General features: G+C 48.6%; 1 protein-coding gene across 2 annotated transcripts in view; it reads left to right on the plus strand.

The window, feature by feature from the left end:
* Positions 1-17,026, plus strand: part of Mpp3 (MAGUK p55 scaffold protein 3) — a 36,375-nt gene that overhangs the window by 15,648 nt on the left and 3,701 nt on the right. Inside the window, exons 11-18 of one of the 2 annotated variants that reach the window (XM_045158758.1) lie at positions 3,369-3,433; positions 5,330-5,350; positions 5,839-5,880; positions 7,199-7,363; positions 7,470-7,559; positions 10,120-10,213; positions 10,397-10,505; positions 11,985-12,107. In XM_045158758.1, coding sequence (XP_045014693.1) covers positions 3,369-3,433; positions 5,330-5,350; positions 5,839-5,880; positions 7,199-7,363; positions 7,470-7,559; positions 10,120-10,213; positions 10,397-10,505; positions 11,985-12,107 — 709 coding nt within the window. The remainder of the gene's footprint in view (positions 1-3,368; positions 3,434-5,329; positions 5,351-5,838; positions 5,881-7,198; positions 7,364-7,469; positions 7,560-10,119; positions 10,214-10,396; positions 10,506-11,984; positions 12,108-17,026) is intronic. The other variant, XM_045158759.1, reaches the window with a different exon arrangement.

Raw genomic sequence — 17,026 nt, forward strand, 5'->3', positions numbered from 1 at the left:
GACGCGTGCGCCCCCTTGTGCATCTGGCTAACGTGGGTCCTGGGGAATCGAGCCTCGAACCGGGGTCCTTAGGCTTCACAGGCAAGCGCTTAACCGCTAAGCCATCTCTCCAGCCCCAATTTTTTTTTTTTGAGACAGCATCTCATTAAGTTGTCTGGGCTGACCTTGAACCTACTTCGTAGCCCAGGTGGGCCTTGAACTTGCCATCCATCTGTCTAAGCCTCTTGCATAGCTGGGATTATAGGCATGTGCCACCAGGTCCAGCTGGACATTTGCATTAATGAGAGTTAGTGTATATAGCTCTTCCTCAGTATCTGCTGGGATTGCTGTGGATACAAAAACCAGCAGGTGCTCAAGTCCTTGTTTAAAATGATCCATATTTGCATATAATCTACACACTTCCTTCTGTATGCATTAATACTTCATGAGTGTAAGTGCTATGTAAATGGTTGACATACTGTATTGTACAAGGCATAAAAACAAGGAAAGGAGTGGGTAAACATTTAGAAGGTCAGTTTTTTCTTTCAGATACTGTCAATCTGCAGTTCATTGAATTTGCAGATGTGGAAGCCATGGATACAGAGAGTCAGTGATATAATATGTGCTAAGAGAAAGCAGAGAAATACGGAAAAGGATGACTAGGCAAAGAAAATTACCCAAAGTCCTGTCAGTGTCCAAATAGTGCAGTTTATTTTCCTGCCTGGTTTTTTTTTTTTTTTTTTTTTTGTATGTTTTGCACACAGAATTTGGGGTCTGATTTCTTTTTCTATTTTTGCGTGTGAGTGTGTGTGCAGTGTGCATGCGTGTGCGCATGGGGAAGCCAGGGGCCACCACTCGTGTCTTCCTCAGTCACTCTGCCTTTTTCTCTTTTTCTTTTTTGGTTTTTCGAGGTAGGGTTTCACTCTAGTCCAGGCTGACCTGGAATTCACTGTGCAGTCTCAGGGTGGCCTTGAACTCCCGATGATCCTCCTACCTCTGATTCCCAAGTGCTGGGATTAAAGGCATGAGCCACCACGACTGGCTGTTAATAAATATTTTTAATATTTTATTTGTTTGCAAGCAGAGACAGACAGACAGGGCAGACAGAGAGAGAGTGGGTGTGCCAGGGCCTCCAGCTACTGCAAACAAACTCCACATGCATATGCTGCTTTGTGCATCCAGCTTTACATGGGTACTGGGGAATTGAACCGGGATCTTTAGACTTTGCTGACAAGTGTGTTAACCTGTAAGCCCTCTCACCAGCCTGTTTTAATTTTCTTTTTTTGTTTTGAGGTAGGGTCTTGCTCTAGCCCAGGTTGACCTGCATGCAATTCACTGTGTAGTTTCAGGGTGACCTTGAACTCATGATGATCATCCCTCCTCTGCCTCCCAAGTGCCACCACACCCAGCTATTTTTAAGAATAATAATAATAATAATTATTATTATTATTATTATTATTTGGGGGGTGTTTCGAGGTAGGGTCTCCCACTAGTTCAGGCTGACCTGGAACTCACTATGTAGTCTCAGGGTGGCCTCGAACTCACGGTGATCCTCCTACCTCTGCCCCCCGAGTGCTGGGATTAAAGGGGTGCACCACCATGCCCAGCTTTTAAATTATTATTATTACTTTTGAGACAGGGTCTTGATGTGTAGTCCGGCTGCCCTCTTCCCTCATTTAGCCTTCCAAGTGCTGGAATTATAGGCACAAGACTCCATTCCTAGCCCTTGTGCTGGGAATCTTACATTTGCTATAAACCCTTGCTCTGCCCTGGAGAAACTCACAGTGTAGACAGGGAAAGCCAGACAATCTTCCAATGCGTACTTTTATGTAAAGGTGGCAGGTGCATGGGAGTGTTTTGAGAGTTGAGACCTGGAGGGTGCCCCTTGTCTGGGCATGCAGGGAAGGCTGTCTTCTCCCATGGGCCCCAGCGCTCTCTGTTACAGGCTGCAGTAGTTATCTTGCATACACAGGATCTCATATTCTTTCCTTAGGCTGGATTTCCAAGAGGGTGGTTCCTAGGTCACAGGCCGAACAGCCAGGACTGTCATCTCCTCTTGGTGTGGTCCTAAAGCCAGAGGGTGTCCATGTCCCAGACATGCTACAGCAGAAACTTCAAGATGACTCTGAATCTTTGTGCTCATAAACATTATGGGGGGCTGGGAGGTTTGAGGTGCTAGAGTCAGAACCACTGTGTTTGCCTCAGGGGTGTACCAGACCCATCTTTTTTCTTTTGTTTTTCTGAGGTAGGGTCTCACTCTAGCCCAGGTTGATCTGGAATTCACTATGTAGTCTCAGGGTGGCCTCCAACTCCTGGCGATCCTCCTACCTCTGCCTCCCGAATGCTGGGATTAAAGGTGTGTGCCACCATGCCCAGCTCCATCTTTTTTTTTTTTTTAAAGTATTTTCCTTTTGTTTATTTATTTATTTGAGAGAGAGAGAATGGGCATGCCAGAGCCTCCAACCACTGCAAATGAACTCCAGACGCGTGCACCCCCTTGTGCATTTGGCTAACATGGGTCCCGGGCAATTGAACCTGGGTCCTTTGGCTTTGCAGGCAAACATCTTAACAGCTAAGCCATCCCTCCAGCCCCTATCTTTATTTTTGGCCCTCAGGTCTTGCCACCCTTTTAGCAGAGGAAGTGGAAGAGGGCCCACCATTTAAATGTGGAGTCTAGACGTTCCCAAGAACCCTGAGATGGTTCTTGAGCTTAGGGAGATCTTGGTGGTTTCCTGTCTGTTGACAACCATATTGGATAACGACGGGAAGGGCCCAGTTGTCCAGTGAGCAGGAAGGGGGTTACAGCAGAGTAACCTCTGCCTATGGCATTTCTTTTGTTTTTTAAATTATTTATTTATTTTTGTATATGAGAGAGAGAGAGAGAATTGGCATGCCAGGACCTCCAGTCATTGCAAACAAACTCCAGATGCATGTGCCACCTTGTGTGTCTGGCTTACATGGGACCTAGAGAGTTGAACATGGATCCTCAGGCTTTGCAGGCAAGTGCCTTAACTGCTAAGCCATCTCTCCAGCCCTGCCTGTGACATTTCTTGTTCGTCTAGGAGTCTTGCTATTTTCTTGCTTCCTCAGGTAGAGGCTGGATGAGCGTGAAGGGCCTCCCTGCCTTAGGCATCACGTGAGGGGAGGAACAGTGGCGGGATCGGCTTGCATCCCTGTGCGTGGCTGTTCTGCTGGGTGAGCCATTCACAGGGCAAGAGACTCATTCTCTTCCTCCTTACAAAAGAGAAAACCCCGCCTTTCTCAGAACACACTGTGAAGCAGGAGGTCCTCAGTCTGAGTTTCTAGAAATTCAGTCCTAAGTTTCTAGAAAGTTCCCTCCGGCTGGTTATTCCTAGCTCATGACTCCCTGTCCTCTTGTATCCTCACAGACGTCTAAGCTACCGGAGAGCCACTGGTACCCTTCCAAGCCCTCAGAGCCTCAAGAAGCCCTCCTGTGAGTAGACTGGTGAAGGTGACTCAGTGATAGAAAGAAGTGGACAGGCTGGAGGCTGGCCTGCAGGTCTCCAGGGAGAGGAGGAGATGGGGAAGGCCTGAGGAAGGGATTTTGGGCAGCTGTTCTGTCTTGGGGCCCATGCATACTGGGGTTACGTTAGGATTCTTCCGAGCCAGACTGTAAACCTTTAAGGGTGGGAGTGTGTATCTGGAAGACAGTCCCCAGCTTTCCTTAGCTTTCCAAGGGGCTGACCCTGAATGCTAAAACTCACTGATAAGGGATGGGACTGGAGGGGTCTCTAAGTGGTCTTCTGCCTCCACGATAACATTGGCAGATTTAAATAAAGTTCATTAGATTTGAATTGGAGATAGACACAGATTCCTTTCAAGTGTTCCATGCAGTATTTGGGATATATGGTAGCTTACTGGATAGCCTGTAATTTATCTGATAGCCTTTCTCTGTGTAACATTTATCTTAGAAAACAGAGCCACCTATCTTCTTGCCTTCTTAATTTTTTGTTGTTGTTAGTTTTTCGAGGTAGGGTCTCACTCACTCTACCTCAGGCTGACCCGGAATTCACTGTGTAGTCTTAGGGTGGCCTTGAACTCATGGTGATCTTCCTACCTCTGCCTCCCGAGTGCTGGGATTAAAGGCATGCGCCACTACACCCAGTTATTAAAAACTTTTTAAAATAAAACATTTTATTTATGTGTGTGTGTGAGAAAGAGAGAGAGAGAGGAGAAGTAGAGGGAGAGAATGGGTACACCAAGGCCTCTAGCCACTGTAAATGAACTCCAGATGCATGTATTGCCTAGTGCATCTGGCTTTATGTGGGTACTGGGGAACTGAACCTGGGTCCTTAGGCTTTGCAGGCAAGAGCCTTAACTGCTGAGCCACTCTCCAGCACTATTTAAATTTTTTAAAACTATTTTTTTATATATTTATTTGAGTGCACAAGGGAAACCGAGAGAAAGATACACACACACACAGAAAGAGCGAGAGGGAGGGAGGGCACTCCAGGGCCTCCTGCTACTATAAAAGAACTCTAGTTGCTTGCGTCACTTTGTGCATCTGATTTTATGTGGGTACTAGGGAATTGAACCTGGGCTGTCAGGCCTTGCAAGCAAGCACCTTTAACTGCTGAGCAACCTGTCCGGCCTATTTAAATTTTGTGTTGGTTTTTTTTTTTGTGATGCTGGAGTTGGATCCCAGAGCCTCATGCATGTGAGGCAAGTGCTGTGCTATTGAAACCTCATCCCTAGCTTTTTCATGGTCTTCACGGTCCTGTGAAGCAGGCACAACCGGGCATCTTCTTTCTCCAAATGGGAAGATGGAGGCTCATAAGGTTCCATGGCAGGGTGTTGGAGGGTCGTGTGGATAGAGGCCCTAGGTTAGATCCCCTCACAGAGAGGAGGCTTTGTGAAGTTAGGTTTCTTTGCTGTAGGAGGCTCCTAACTGAGCGAGAAGTCTGCATTTTCCAGGCGAGTTTCCAACCCCAGGAAAGGGAGAGCAGGGTCTGATTCTGCTGTGGGACCTCAGAGGGTGTCATTTCGTCAGCCACGGCCAGGAGCCACTTCTCTGGACTTGCTGTCAGATGGGAAGACCTCTGAGTAAATTGGCCCAGAGGTCACTTCCAGCCACACACTGGCTTTCTCAGACTGCTAAATGAGTCACATGCAAAACCAACCAACCAACAACAACAACAACAAAAATGACTTATTAGAGCAGGGCTTGGGGTTTAGTGAGAGCACCACACAGATCACAGGCCTGCTGGAGCAAAGAAGTGGGACAGATGGAGGCTCCCCAGGTTGCTGAGGCCACGGCTGCCTCTCAGCCGCAGGGCGTCCCGGTCCCCTGCGCTAACACTGTCCCATCTGTCTTTTGTGCAAACCGCAGATGATCAGCCCTGTGACAAAGGTAGGCCCAGTATCTGGTTCCCTGTGCACACTAGGGAGGCCCCTTTTCCATTCAGCAACTGGGGCTGAGGGGGCTGGTTGTCCTTCCTGCATCTGGGCAGCTGTGCCCAGATGCATGGAGTAGAGATGCGAACAAGACCCTGGGGCCCATCCCCGTGTGCCTGACCCGGTTAGGTAGGAGCCAAGACATGGGAGGGCAGGGCAAAAGACTGAATCCTCTTACCTTATTCCCACTGTCCCACTCTGGGCTCAGAAAGACTGGGAGGGACTTCCTGTCCTAGAACCCCTGCCTGAGGCCTGGGCTTATGCAAGGGGAACTGAGAAAAAAACAGTAAGACCTGGTCCTGAGGTGGCCGGGATGTGGGATTCCTCCTGAGCTCCCCCAGGCAACCACAGCAGAGGGCTTTGCCTGGCCACCCAGGCACTGGGGCCCTGTGAGCTTGGGGATGTGTCCAACATGATTCATCTCACCCTCTGTTTGGTTTCCAGAGACCTGTGACTGTGAGGGGTACTTCAAAGGGCACTACGTGGGTGAGTAGCGGGTTTTCCCCTGCTACCCCTTCTAGCCCATGAGCAGGCTCAGGCTCCAGAACCAGGGACCCAAGCCTCAGGAACTGGTCAAGCACCACTGAGCCTGTGGAACCTTCATCTCTGTGGGCCAGAGTGGTGCTGAACCTGTCTAGGCTTGGACCCCATCCCAGCTCTCACTTCACTGCTGGCCACAGGACCTTGTTTGTGAAGGGACATAAAGCACCATGTTGACACTAATTTTTCCTTCCTTCCTTCCTCCCTTTCTCCCTTCCTCCCTCCCTCCCTCCCTCCCTCCCTTCCTTCCTTCCTTCCTTCCTTCCTTCCTTCCTTCCTTCCTTCCTTCCTTCCTTCCTTCTTTCCTTCCTCCCTTCCTCCCTTCCTCCCTTCCTCCCTTCCTTCCTCCCTTCCTCCCTTCCTCCCTTCCTCCCTTCCTTTCTTCTTTGTTTTGGCTGTGTTATGTGTGTATGGGTATGCACCTGCGCATGTGTGTGTGGAGGCCGGAGGTGCTTTTACCTTTGGGTGAGAGGGATCTGAACTCAGGTCTTCATGCTTGCATGGCAGACACTTCACCCATTGAGCCCATCTCCACACTAATTTTTTTCCTCGTCTTCTTTAGATTTATTCAGTGTCAGTGCCATTACCAACAGTAATGGAGTTTTTGTTCTCACCAGTTGTTTTTTTTTTTTTTGCAGGCCTCAGACACAGGCAACAAAGTTTTCTAGCTTTTCGTTAGGAATGATCTCAAATTTATAGAATTGAACAGAGCTCCCCTGTGCCCCATGCCAGATGCATGGGCTGTCAGCCTCTCGACATGTATGCATCTGTCGACGGAGTCACATGAGAGTGTGGCCGTCATGACCCTTTGTCCTTAAGCACCCCAGCATGTAAGGACAAGGACATCCTCTGACACAACTTCAGGGTAATGATTAAATCCTGTAAATTTCACACACATAATTTTGTTTTCTTATACAGGATTATTAAAATGTTGCCACTAGTCCCAAAAAATGTCCTTTAGAGCATTTCTCTGACCCAGGACCCAATCTAGGACCACCCACTGCCATTTGTGCGTGCTTTCTAAGGAAATCTAGGCTCAGAGAAATGAAGAGACTTGCTCAAGGCAAACAATGACCTTGAGCCTTAGTGTTTGGATGTGAGAGCCGCCCTTTTATCATCTCACCATGCTTCCTACACTGCTCACGCTGAACAAGAGGCTGGGGAGGCCAGGGGATCCAGCCTTACCTCCATGGCTGGCCAGTTGGAGGTCTTCATTAGGGGATCCTGGGACAAATACCACTGTATTCCTTTGCCTTTCCCCTAGCTGGTCTTCGGAGGAGCTTCCGGCTGGGCTGCAGGGAGAGGCTGGGTGGCTCACAGGAAGGGAAGACATGTGCAGGAGCTGAGGCCCCAGATCTCCTGACCTATGAGGAGGTGGCCAGGTACCAACACCAGCCTGGCGAGAGGCCCCGCCTGGTGGTTCTGATTGGTAGGTGGCATCCTGGGTTCCTGGGGGGTGGTGTGGGCTGGTTTTCTCCCTGGAGTGCCTTGGAGAAAGTTCAGCAGTCACTAGGCCAACCTTCCTTGCATTCCAGGGTCGCTGGGAGCCCGATTGCATGAACTGAAGCAAAAGCTGGTGGCTGAGAATCCCCAGCACTTTGGGGTCGCTGTTCCACGTAAGAGGGGTGTGTGTGTGTGTGTGTGTGTGCGCGCGCGCGCTTTGATCTGTGTGGTGCTCACGGGTATTTTCCAAGGACCAGATTCCTTAACTTCTCTCTCTCTCTTTTAATGGAAAAGACAAATTTTATGAATTTATTTATTTATTTTTTGGTTTTTTGAGGTAGGGTTTCACTGTAGCTCAGGCTGACCTGGGATTCACTATGTAGTTTCAGAATGGCCTCAAACTCACGGTGATCCTCCTACCTCTGCCTCCCGAGTGCTGGGATTAAAGGTATGTGCCACCACGCCCGGCTTAGAAAAGATGCATTTTATTATTACTGATTCATGGAAGGGAGGTGTCGTGGGGGGGGGGCATAATACTTTATACGCCATGAAGAATATAGTCCTGTGTATGTATCAAAAGTCCTGTGCATTGATATTGAGTAACATTCCAGGAAGATGACAGAATGGCCTCTCAAACCTAACCATGGGTGCATTCATCATCTTTTTTGTTGTTGTTGTTGTTATTTTTTATTTATTTGAGTGAGACAGTCAGAGTATGGCACACTGGGGCCCCTTGCAAATGAACACCGGAGCCAGGCACTGTCGGACAGAGGCGGGGCCCTGGGTTCAAGCAAACCTAAGCTATCTGTCACGAAGGCCCCAGGCTAGGGAGAGGTCACAGCAGCCTGAACTGCTGGTCATATCTCGGTCATATCTTGGGGACCAGACCAGAAGGGGGGGGGTTTCTCATCATCTTTTTGATGCACTGGGTCTGAGGGATCACCATACACTGTCTGATATAGGCAAATTGTGGGACCTAAGCATGATGGGAAGAGGCTCAGGCTCAGTGGTCCCCTGAGACCCTCTGAGACAGTTGGAGGACCCCTGCCTGGTTCTTGACAGAGGAAGGAGGGTTCATCTAGAGCACACTGCAGGCAAACTGGCCGTCTCTCCCTAACACCAAGGAGGCCCCACAGCTGGGGACCTTCCAGCCTCCTCTTCCCAATGACTCTTGACTCCTGCGGTTTCTGTCCCCTCCGTGCTCCAATAAGAGAACAGGTTAGTGAGTCAAGGAGCTGGGGAGGGCTATTACTTCACCCTCCTCCGCAGCTGCAGGCATGACTGGCCGAGTGCCGGCGTTCCGTGCCCGGCAGCGCAGAGAAGCAAGCAGGGGTTTGCTGTATAGACAGAACACGAGTGAAGGAATGTGACCCCGGGTGGCTGTGCTAGGGACTGGGGACAACGGTGCAGGTGATGTGCCAGGAGGTGAAGTTAAATCGGAAGTTGAACAAATCCTGAGTGTCCCATGTGCTCATTAACACGTTTAGAATCCGCCGGGCGTGGCGGCACACACCTTTAATCCCAGCACTCGAGAGGCAGAGATAGGAGGATCTACACGAGTTCAAGGCCACCCTGAGACTACAGAGTGAATTCCAGGTTAGCCTGGGTGTGAGCTTCTACCTCGGAAATACAAAAAAAAAAAGTTTAGAATCAAAAAAAAAGTCTTAACACAGGCAGTGAGTGATACGGAGAAGGAGCCTAGCAGCTCTTCTAGGGTTTGGTCTGAAAGGACAAGTGGCGAACACAGGGCACCCCGTAAGTGGGCCCAAGAGCCAGAAACATTTGTCCTCCAAGTTGCCATGTTTTCTTCTGGAAAAAGCTGTGCAATCTTGGATGTCCCTTCGTCCTGTGAGTTTCTGATTGCCCCCTCCAGAAGTGTGCTCCTCAGTTCCTTTATGGAACTTGGTGGGGACCCTGCACCTTAGAAGAGTTTCTTGGAGAACCTCCTCTGCCAGACCCACCCAGTCCGTACTGGGCCAGGCTGACTTCAGGCCTCCATCTCTCTGCATGAGGAATAACTGTACAAAGAATTAGCAGCCTGTGGCGGGTCAGATGTGTCTGTGCCCTTCTGCTCTCAAAAGAGAAAAGCAATGACCAGTAAACCAGGACTAGAGATCATTCAGTGATTCTTTGAAAGTTCCCGCACGGATGGAGTGCCGCGGGGCCTGCACTTGCCACGGGACAAAGACACTGTCCCGACTCCCGCTACCTATCGCCTGTGGGCCACGGAACATGGTGATGGTCTTCTCTGGGCCTTGGTTTCCCCATTCCCATCTCTTGCTCCTCACTGAAAAAAGAAGAGGCCTTTGGGGGGGGCGGGGGGCTGGGAATGTAGAGTGTTTGCTTAGCATGTAGGAAGCTCTGGGTTCTATCCCCAGTGCTGCCCAAACCTGACATGGTGGTATATGCCTATAATCCCAGTGCTGCTCAGGAGGAGGAGATAGGAAGAGCGGGGGTTCAAGGCCACCCTTATCTACATAACGAGTTTGAGGCCAGCCTGGGCTCCATGAGACCCTATCTAATAAAAAAGAACAAGAGGGCTTCTGCTTGTGTCAGAGAGTTGTGCAAGTCAGTGATGTCATGGCAAGGACACAGGGTCTGACGTCCAGGGACCCTCGATGAATGGAAGTGGCTGGTTCCTGCCCGCGGCAGGGATGAATTCCTGGGCAAGGGCGAAGGCTTGATGCCATTCTGCTTGTGATGTGGCAATACTTTGCCCAGCAATCCTCTTTTCTTTAAAAGACACCACCAGAGCCCGCAAGAGCCATGAGAAGGAAGGGGTGGAATATCACTTTGTCTCCAAGCAAGCATTCGAGGCCGACTTACATCACAACAGGTCTGTTGCTTCACGGGCATGGCGGGGGCGGGAGGCAGCTGTGCGTCTTTGTAGGTAGGATTCCAGAGAGGATGGGGGAAGCAGGAAGTGGGAGAGATCATACTGGGAAGCCCACTCCCCCAACCCCGCAAGTTGGGGTTCTCAGGAACTGAAGTTCTTTTCCCCTTTGGTGTGGTGTTTTAGGTTCCTGGAGCATGGCGAATATAAGGACAATCTCTATGGAACCAGCCTGGAAGCCATTCAGGCTGTTATGGCCAAAAACAAAGTTTGTTTGGTGGACGTGGAACCAGAAGTGAGTTCCTGGGCCAGCTGGGCATGTGTAGTTAATGGAACTTGTAACCTAGGGAGACCATCCATTTGGCATAAACACTTGACCTCAGTCTAAGAAATAGTTCAAAATTCTGGATGCTAAATATTCTTGGGTCTCTCTTTGTGAACTGAATGAAATCTTTAAATCCCCCAAACATGCCCCGCTATCCACAAATACAATTAGAGACCCTCTGGTGGCCTGTAGACTCGGGACCGTGAGTCCTTCTAATAGACTGTGGCTAAGCAAGATGGTTCATGCCTATAATCCCAGTACTTGGAAAGCTGAGGCAAGAGGATTGTGAGTTTGAGGCCAGCCTGGGCTACACAGTGAGATTCTGTCTTAAAACAAGAAACAAACCACTTCTCTACCTGACCGACTGCAACATGACAGAGACTTAGGTGTAAGTAAGTACCCAGGTGAGGCCACTGTGAGTTAGTGGGGAAGGCGGTCTGGAGAGCCGTTTATAAGGGGAGGAAGGGGGCGGGAGCGCAAACCCTGAGCCGAGCCTCAGAGCCCTTCCCAGTTCCACACAGTTAACAGCCCCACAGGGACCCAGCAGTCCCTGCCAACGTCGCCTTTCAGAAAAACTTCCAGGCTTTGAACACGGGATCCAGATTTTTTTTTTCTTTTATAGGAACAGATATTTGATGTTACTATATAAACTGCAAGCTTTATTTTACTGATGTTGGCTTAAAACATATTTCAAAAACCACATTTTTGCCCATAAGGGAACCCCTCAAATATCTGGGATCATTAGGAGTTGAAATGGTGTACATTTCAGTTTGTTTTTTTTTTGAAAAGCAACCTTACTAGTTTTTTTTTTTTTGAGTGCTTGTGTGTGTGTGTGTGTGTGTGTGTATGTGTGCAGATATTGTTCACAGAAATGTAATACCAGTATTTACAAGTAGAGGCTCTTACATTTTACAAAAGATGTACTCATTAACAGGGTGATTTGCATAGAGAAAAGCTAAAAATCTACAAGTTTGCTCCAAATGATCACGTAGGTATTTCTTCATTTTCTCTGCAAACCTCTTCTCTGTTCTCTGGCTCTCAGAAGGGTGAGGTCCCATGGTGTAATGGCTAGCACCCTGTTCTCTGAGTCTCAGAAGGCAGCTTGTGTGGTCACAGCCTCACGGGAGCGCAGGCAGCTTGAGGATGGACAAGAGACAGGCTCTGCCCCTCAAGAGAGAGCCTGTGGGGAGAGATGGAGCTGAGGGTCCCGAGCCAGGAGAGACTCGGAGCTGAGGCTTTGAACGCTGGAGCTGCGGCGGAGCACAGAGTCAGTGAAGGGTGGGAAAATGCACTTAGTCTAGGCAGCAGAAGTCCACTGTTGCAGGACCAGAATAACCAGGACCTTTGGCCGTGGAGGCTGACACTGAAGCCCGTGAAGACTGAGCTCTCAGAACGTGTAGAAGTAAAACACTTCAGAAGTGTGTAGCTTTCCCGAACTTTCTTTCTCAGGCATTGAAACACCTCAGGACCTCCGAGTTCAAGCCCTATGTTATATTTGTAAAGCCTGCAATCCCGGAGAAAAGGAAGACGTCACCTATGTCCCCGCCTTGTGAGGACACAGCAGCTCCACTTGTAAGTCTAAAGTTGATCATGTTTTTTTTTTTTTTTTTTCTGTCTCTGAAGGGTTAAGAGAAGCGATTCCAGGGACTGCTGCTAGCTGACTAAGGATACCCAGGCTTTGAACACGGGATCTTTGATGTTATTTTATCAACTGCAAGCTATTTTACTGACATTGCCTTAAAACATATTTCAGAAAACACATTTTTGCCCATAAGGGAACTCCTTAATCATCTGGGATCATTAGGAGTTGAAATGATGTACATTTCAAAGGTTTTTTTTTTTTTTTTTGAGAAGATACCTTCTTTTTAAAAATTTCATTTATTTATTTAACAGAGAAAGAGGCAGGGGGAGAGAGAGAGAATGGGCATGCCAGGGCCTCCAGCCACTGCAAACGAACCCCAGATGTGTGCACCTCCTTGTGCATCTGGCTAATGTGGGTCCGGAGGAATCGAACCTGGGTCCTTTGGCTTTGCAGGCAAATGCCTTAACTGCTAAGACATCCTTCCAGCCCTTTTTTAAAAAAAATAAGAATAACTTTTCTGTTTATTTTTATTTATTTATTTGAGAGCGACAGAGAGAGAGAGAAAGAGGCAGAGAGAGAGAGAGAGAATGGGCACGCCAGGGCTGGGCTTCCAGCCACTGCAGACGAACTCCAGATTCGTGTGCTGCCTTGTGCATCTGGCTAAGGTGGGTCCTGGGGAACTGAGCATCGAACCAGGGTCCTTAGGCTTCACAGGCAAGCACTTAACTGCTATCCAGCCTTTTTTTTTTTTTTTTTTTTTTTGAGACAGGGTGTCACCCTACCCCAGGCTGACCTGGAATTCACTATGTATTCTCAGGGAGGCCTCAAACTCACAGCAATCCTCCTACCTCTGCCTCCCAAGTGCTGGGATTAAAGGAGTGTGCCACCACACCTGTCTCCCAAGGTTTTTTGTTTTTTTGTTTGTTTGTTTTTTAAATAGAAACCTTAGCAAGGTCATTATCATGACTTTCAAACCAATTTGACCCATTAGCAGATTAATCTATTTGTGAGACTTAGTGGATGTCCACCATCCACCAGCAGGCACTGGTTTCTGTTTTGCTGTATGTCTAGTGTGGCTCCTCAGATCCTTCTCCTGGGTCTAGCAGCCTCCTCTAACCACAGATTTGGACATAATCCTCCTTCATACAGATGTAACTGTCCATGCTAATAAATTACTTTGGATGACTCGAGGAGCATTAAAAATGTTCTTCTTTAGAGACTCCAGGGGACATCAGCTTGGGTGTAGAACCACCTAGAAACAGAGACATGAGCACAGACGTCAGGGCAGAGGCAAGAATGATAGGGGAAATAAAGTCATAAGCAGCCTAACTGCCCAGTAGTGGGGCTTAGTTTAATACACTAATGACACAGCTCACAGGAGGGAGTGGAATATTATGCAGCCAACTAAGAACCATGTATTTTGGCTGGGGAGATGGCTTGGTGCTTTGAGGTGCTTGCTTGTATAGCCTGATGACCCAGGTTCAATTCCCAGTACCCACACAAAGCCAGATCACAAGTGGCGCATGTGTCTGGAGTTTATTTACGGTAGAAAGATTCTCTGACATGCCCGTACACACACTCTCTCTCTCTCTCTCTCTCTCTCTCCCTCTCTCTCTCTCTTTTTTTTTTTTTTTTGACTTTTTTGTTTGTTTTGTTTTTTTGTTTTTCGAGGTAGGGTCTCACTCTAGCTCAGGCTGACCTGTATTTCACTGTATAGTTTCAGGGTGGCCTCGAATTCACGGCTATCCTCCTCCTCTGCCTCCTGAGTGCTGGGATTAAAGGCGTGCACCACCACCCTGGCTTACTCTTTCTATCAAAAAAAAAAAAAAAAAAAAGCCAGCCGTGGTGGCGCACGCCTTTAATTCCAGCACTCAGGAGGCAGAGGTAGGAGGATCGCCATGAGTTCAAGGCCACCCTGAGACTCCATAGTGAATTCCAGGTCAGCCTGGGCTAGAGTGAAACCCTACCTCGAAAAACAAAAAACAACAACAAAAAAATTAAGCCGGGTGTGGTGGCGCACGCCTTTAATCCCAGCACTCAGGAGGCAGAGGTAGGAGGATTGCCATGAGTTCAAGGCCACCCTGAGACTACATAGTGAATTCCAGGTCAGCCTGGACTAGTGTGAGACCCTATCTCGAAAAAAAAAAAAAAAAAAAAAAAAAATTAATTAATTAAGAGAAGAACCTTTTTTTTTTTTTTTTTTTTTTGAGAGCGACAGACACAGAGAGAAAGACAGATAGAGGGAGAGAGAGAGAGAATGGGCGCGCCAGGGCTTCCAGCCTCTGCAAACGAACTCCAGACGCGTGCGCCCCCTTGTGCATCTGGCTAACGTGGGGACCTGGGAAACTGAGCCTCAAACTGGGGTCCTTAGGCTTCACAGGCAAGCGCTTAACCGCTAAGCCATCTCTCCAGCCCAAGAACCATGTTTTTAAGCCAGGCATGTTGGCACACACCTGTAAATCCAGCACTTGGAAGGTGGAGGCAGAAGGATCAAGAGTTCAAGATCATCTTGGCCACATAACTAATTTGAGGCCATCCTGGGCTCCAGAAGACCCTCATTTCTCAAAAAGAAAAAATAAGGGGGAAAAAATCATGTACTTGCAGGACATTTAATGACATATCACAGGAAAACTCCTTTTCTCCTAACCCTTCCTATCCTTAAGGTAACTGCAGATCAATTTTCTGTTGTTATATATATGCCTATTTTAGATATTTCGTACAAACAATATAATGTATAAATTCTTGTATTTGGTTTCTTTCACTTTACACACACACATACACACACACACATACACACACACACACACACACACACACACACACACACACACACTGGCCTTGAACTTAGGATTCTCTTGTTCCCACCTCCTGCATGCTGGCATTACAGACATGTACCACCACAGCAGCTTTTACGAGGTGTTGAGATTGAACCCGGGGCTGTGTGCACGTGAAGCAAGCATGCTCACTCTGCCATCCGAGCTGCATCCTGGTCCAGTGTGCTGACTTTCTTCTGTGTGTGTGGTATATGTGTACGTGTGTGTCTTAGTATGTGCATGAACACGTGAAGGCCCGAGGCTAATGCCCGGTGTCTTCCTCACTCACTCACCGCCTCGTTTTGGACTAGTTTGCCCTCTAGTTCATTTCCCTAAGCACACACCAGCGTGCTCCATTCTGGGCCCCGGGCTGAGGGCGAAATGCATCCATCGTCCATGTCTGTGAGCCAAATCCCCTGCTGGTTGTGAAATCCCAGCTCCTCTCCAGATGTGCTCCTCTATCCCAAAGTGCCCCGGCCTCGCCAGTGCTGGCATCGTAGGCCTGCGCCACCAGACCTGGCCGCCTTTGCCTTCCTCACGCACTGCTCTCCTGGGAGTTTGATGTGTGTAGGCACGCCCCAGACCACATCTGGGGAATTCTTCACAAAGGTCTGAGGGTTTTTTGTGTGAGTGTGACACTAAATATTTGTTTGGTCCTCCACTCCAAACACTAGTTCTAGATAGGGGAATCTATCACCTAAAATACCCAACACCCTTTGTCCATTTCTTTGCTGTCTACAAGTTGAGGGTACAGCTTTCTCCGGATCCATTCACTGAATTTGATGAGGGGGTAGGGACTTCATGGGGACAATCTTTCCTGTGATTTTCCAGACCCGTGACTTATTTTAATTCCCCCACCTCGCTCTGTCTCTTGTGTGTGTGTGTGTGTGTGTGTGTGTGTGTGTGTGTGTGTGTGCATGGTGTATATATGTGCATGTGCCCATGTGGTCCTCCCTGTCCTTGCCACACAAGGACCTGCAATGGCTAGAAGGGAAAATTGGGTGTCCCCCTTCATTGCTCTTTCTAGAGTCTCTTATTAATCCTGGACCTTGCTAGATTTTTTTTTTTTTTCATGAGTCCCCACAATTATCCAGGTCTCTGATCCCCATAGAACTGTGGTTACCGGGCTGGAGAGATGGCTTAGCAGTTAAGGTGCTTGCCTGCGAAGCCTGGGGAACCATGTTCAACTCTTCAGATCCCATGTAAGCCAGACGCACAAAAGTGAGGCAGATGCAAGATTGCACATGCCCACTAGGTGGCGCAAGTGTCTGGAGTTTGATTTCAGTGGCTGAGGCCCTGGTGTGCCAATTCTCTCTCTCTCTCTCTAAAATAAAGAAAGAACTGGGGTTACAGATGTGTGTGACCACACCCAGCTATTTATGTGATTCCTGGGAGGGGGGGGGCGGGACTTGAGTGGTCTCTCAGGCCCACAGGTCTTTGCACAGGAGGTGTTCTTAAGTGCTGGCACATCTCTCCAACACTCTTTTTCTTTTGAGACAGGTTCTCATTACGTCACCTATGCTGAGGCTGGCTTTCAACTGGCAAAGTGTCTAGGGGATTTATGGCTGCCAAGTAAAGGTTACATCATTTGCTTTGTGGGAGGTTTACTCAAGTTCTTTTCAGATGCAAATATTTACTGGGAGATCATGGGACTTAGTAAGGAAGAATGGTTTCCTTCTGTGATCCCTCAAAACTCTAATGGGGGCTGGAGAGATGGCTTAGCGGTTAAGGCACTTACCTGCGAAGCCTAAAGACCCAGGTTTGATTCCCCAGTACCCACGTAAGCTAGATGCATAAGGTGCATCCATTCTCTCTCTAATGAGTAAATACATGAATGAATAAAGTCTGATGGTTCCCCAGATGAAGCGCATGAGCCTGTAGCAGCATGCGTAGGGTGTGTGTGGGTGCGGGGTGTGTGTGGGGGTGTGGTTGTGTGTGGTGTGTGTGGGTGTGGCTGTGTGTGGGGGGGATGTGTGTGTGTGGGGGTGAGGTGTGTGGGGGTGTTACTTAGGGAAGGTGAGATGGAAGGTCCAGGGGCCACCCAGAGATGCCACAGACTGCCTTTGAGCATGTGAGGAGCCCTGAAAGACAATAAT

This window comes from Jaculus jaculus, chromosome 9, assembly GCF_020740685.1.
Source record: "Jaculus jaculus isolate mJacJac1 chromosome 9, mJacJac1.mat.Y.cur, whole genome shotgun sequence".
NCBI classification, from domain to species: Eukaryota; Metazoa; Chordata; class Mammalia; order Rodentia; family Dipodidae; genus Jaculus; species Jaculus jaculus.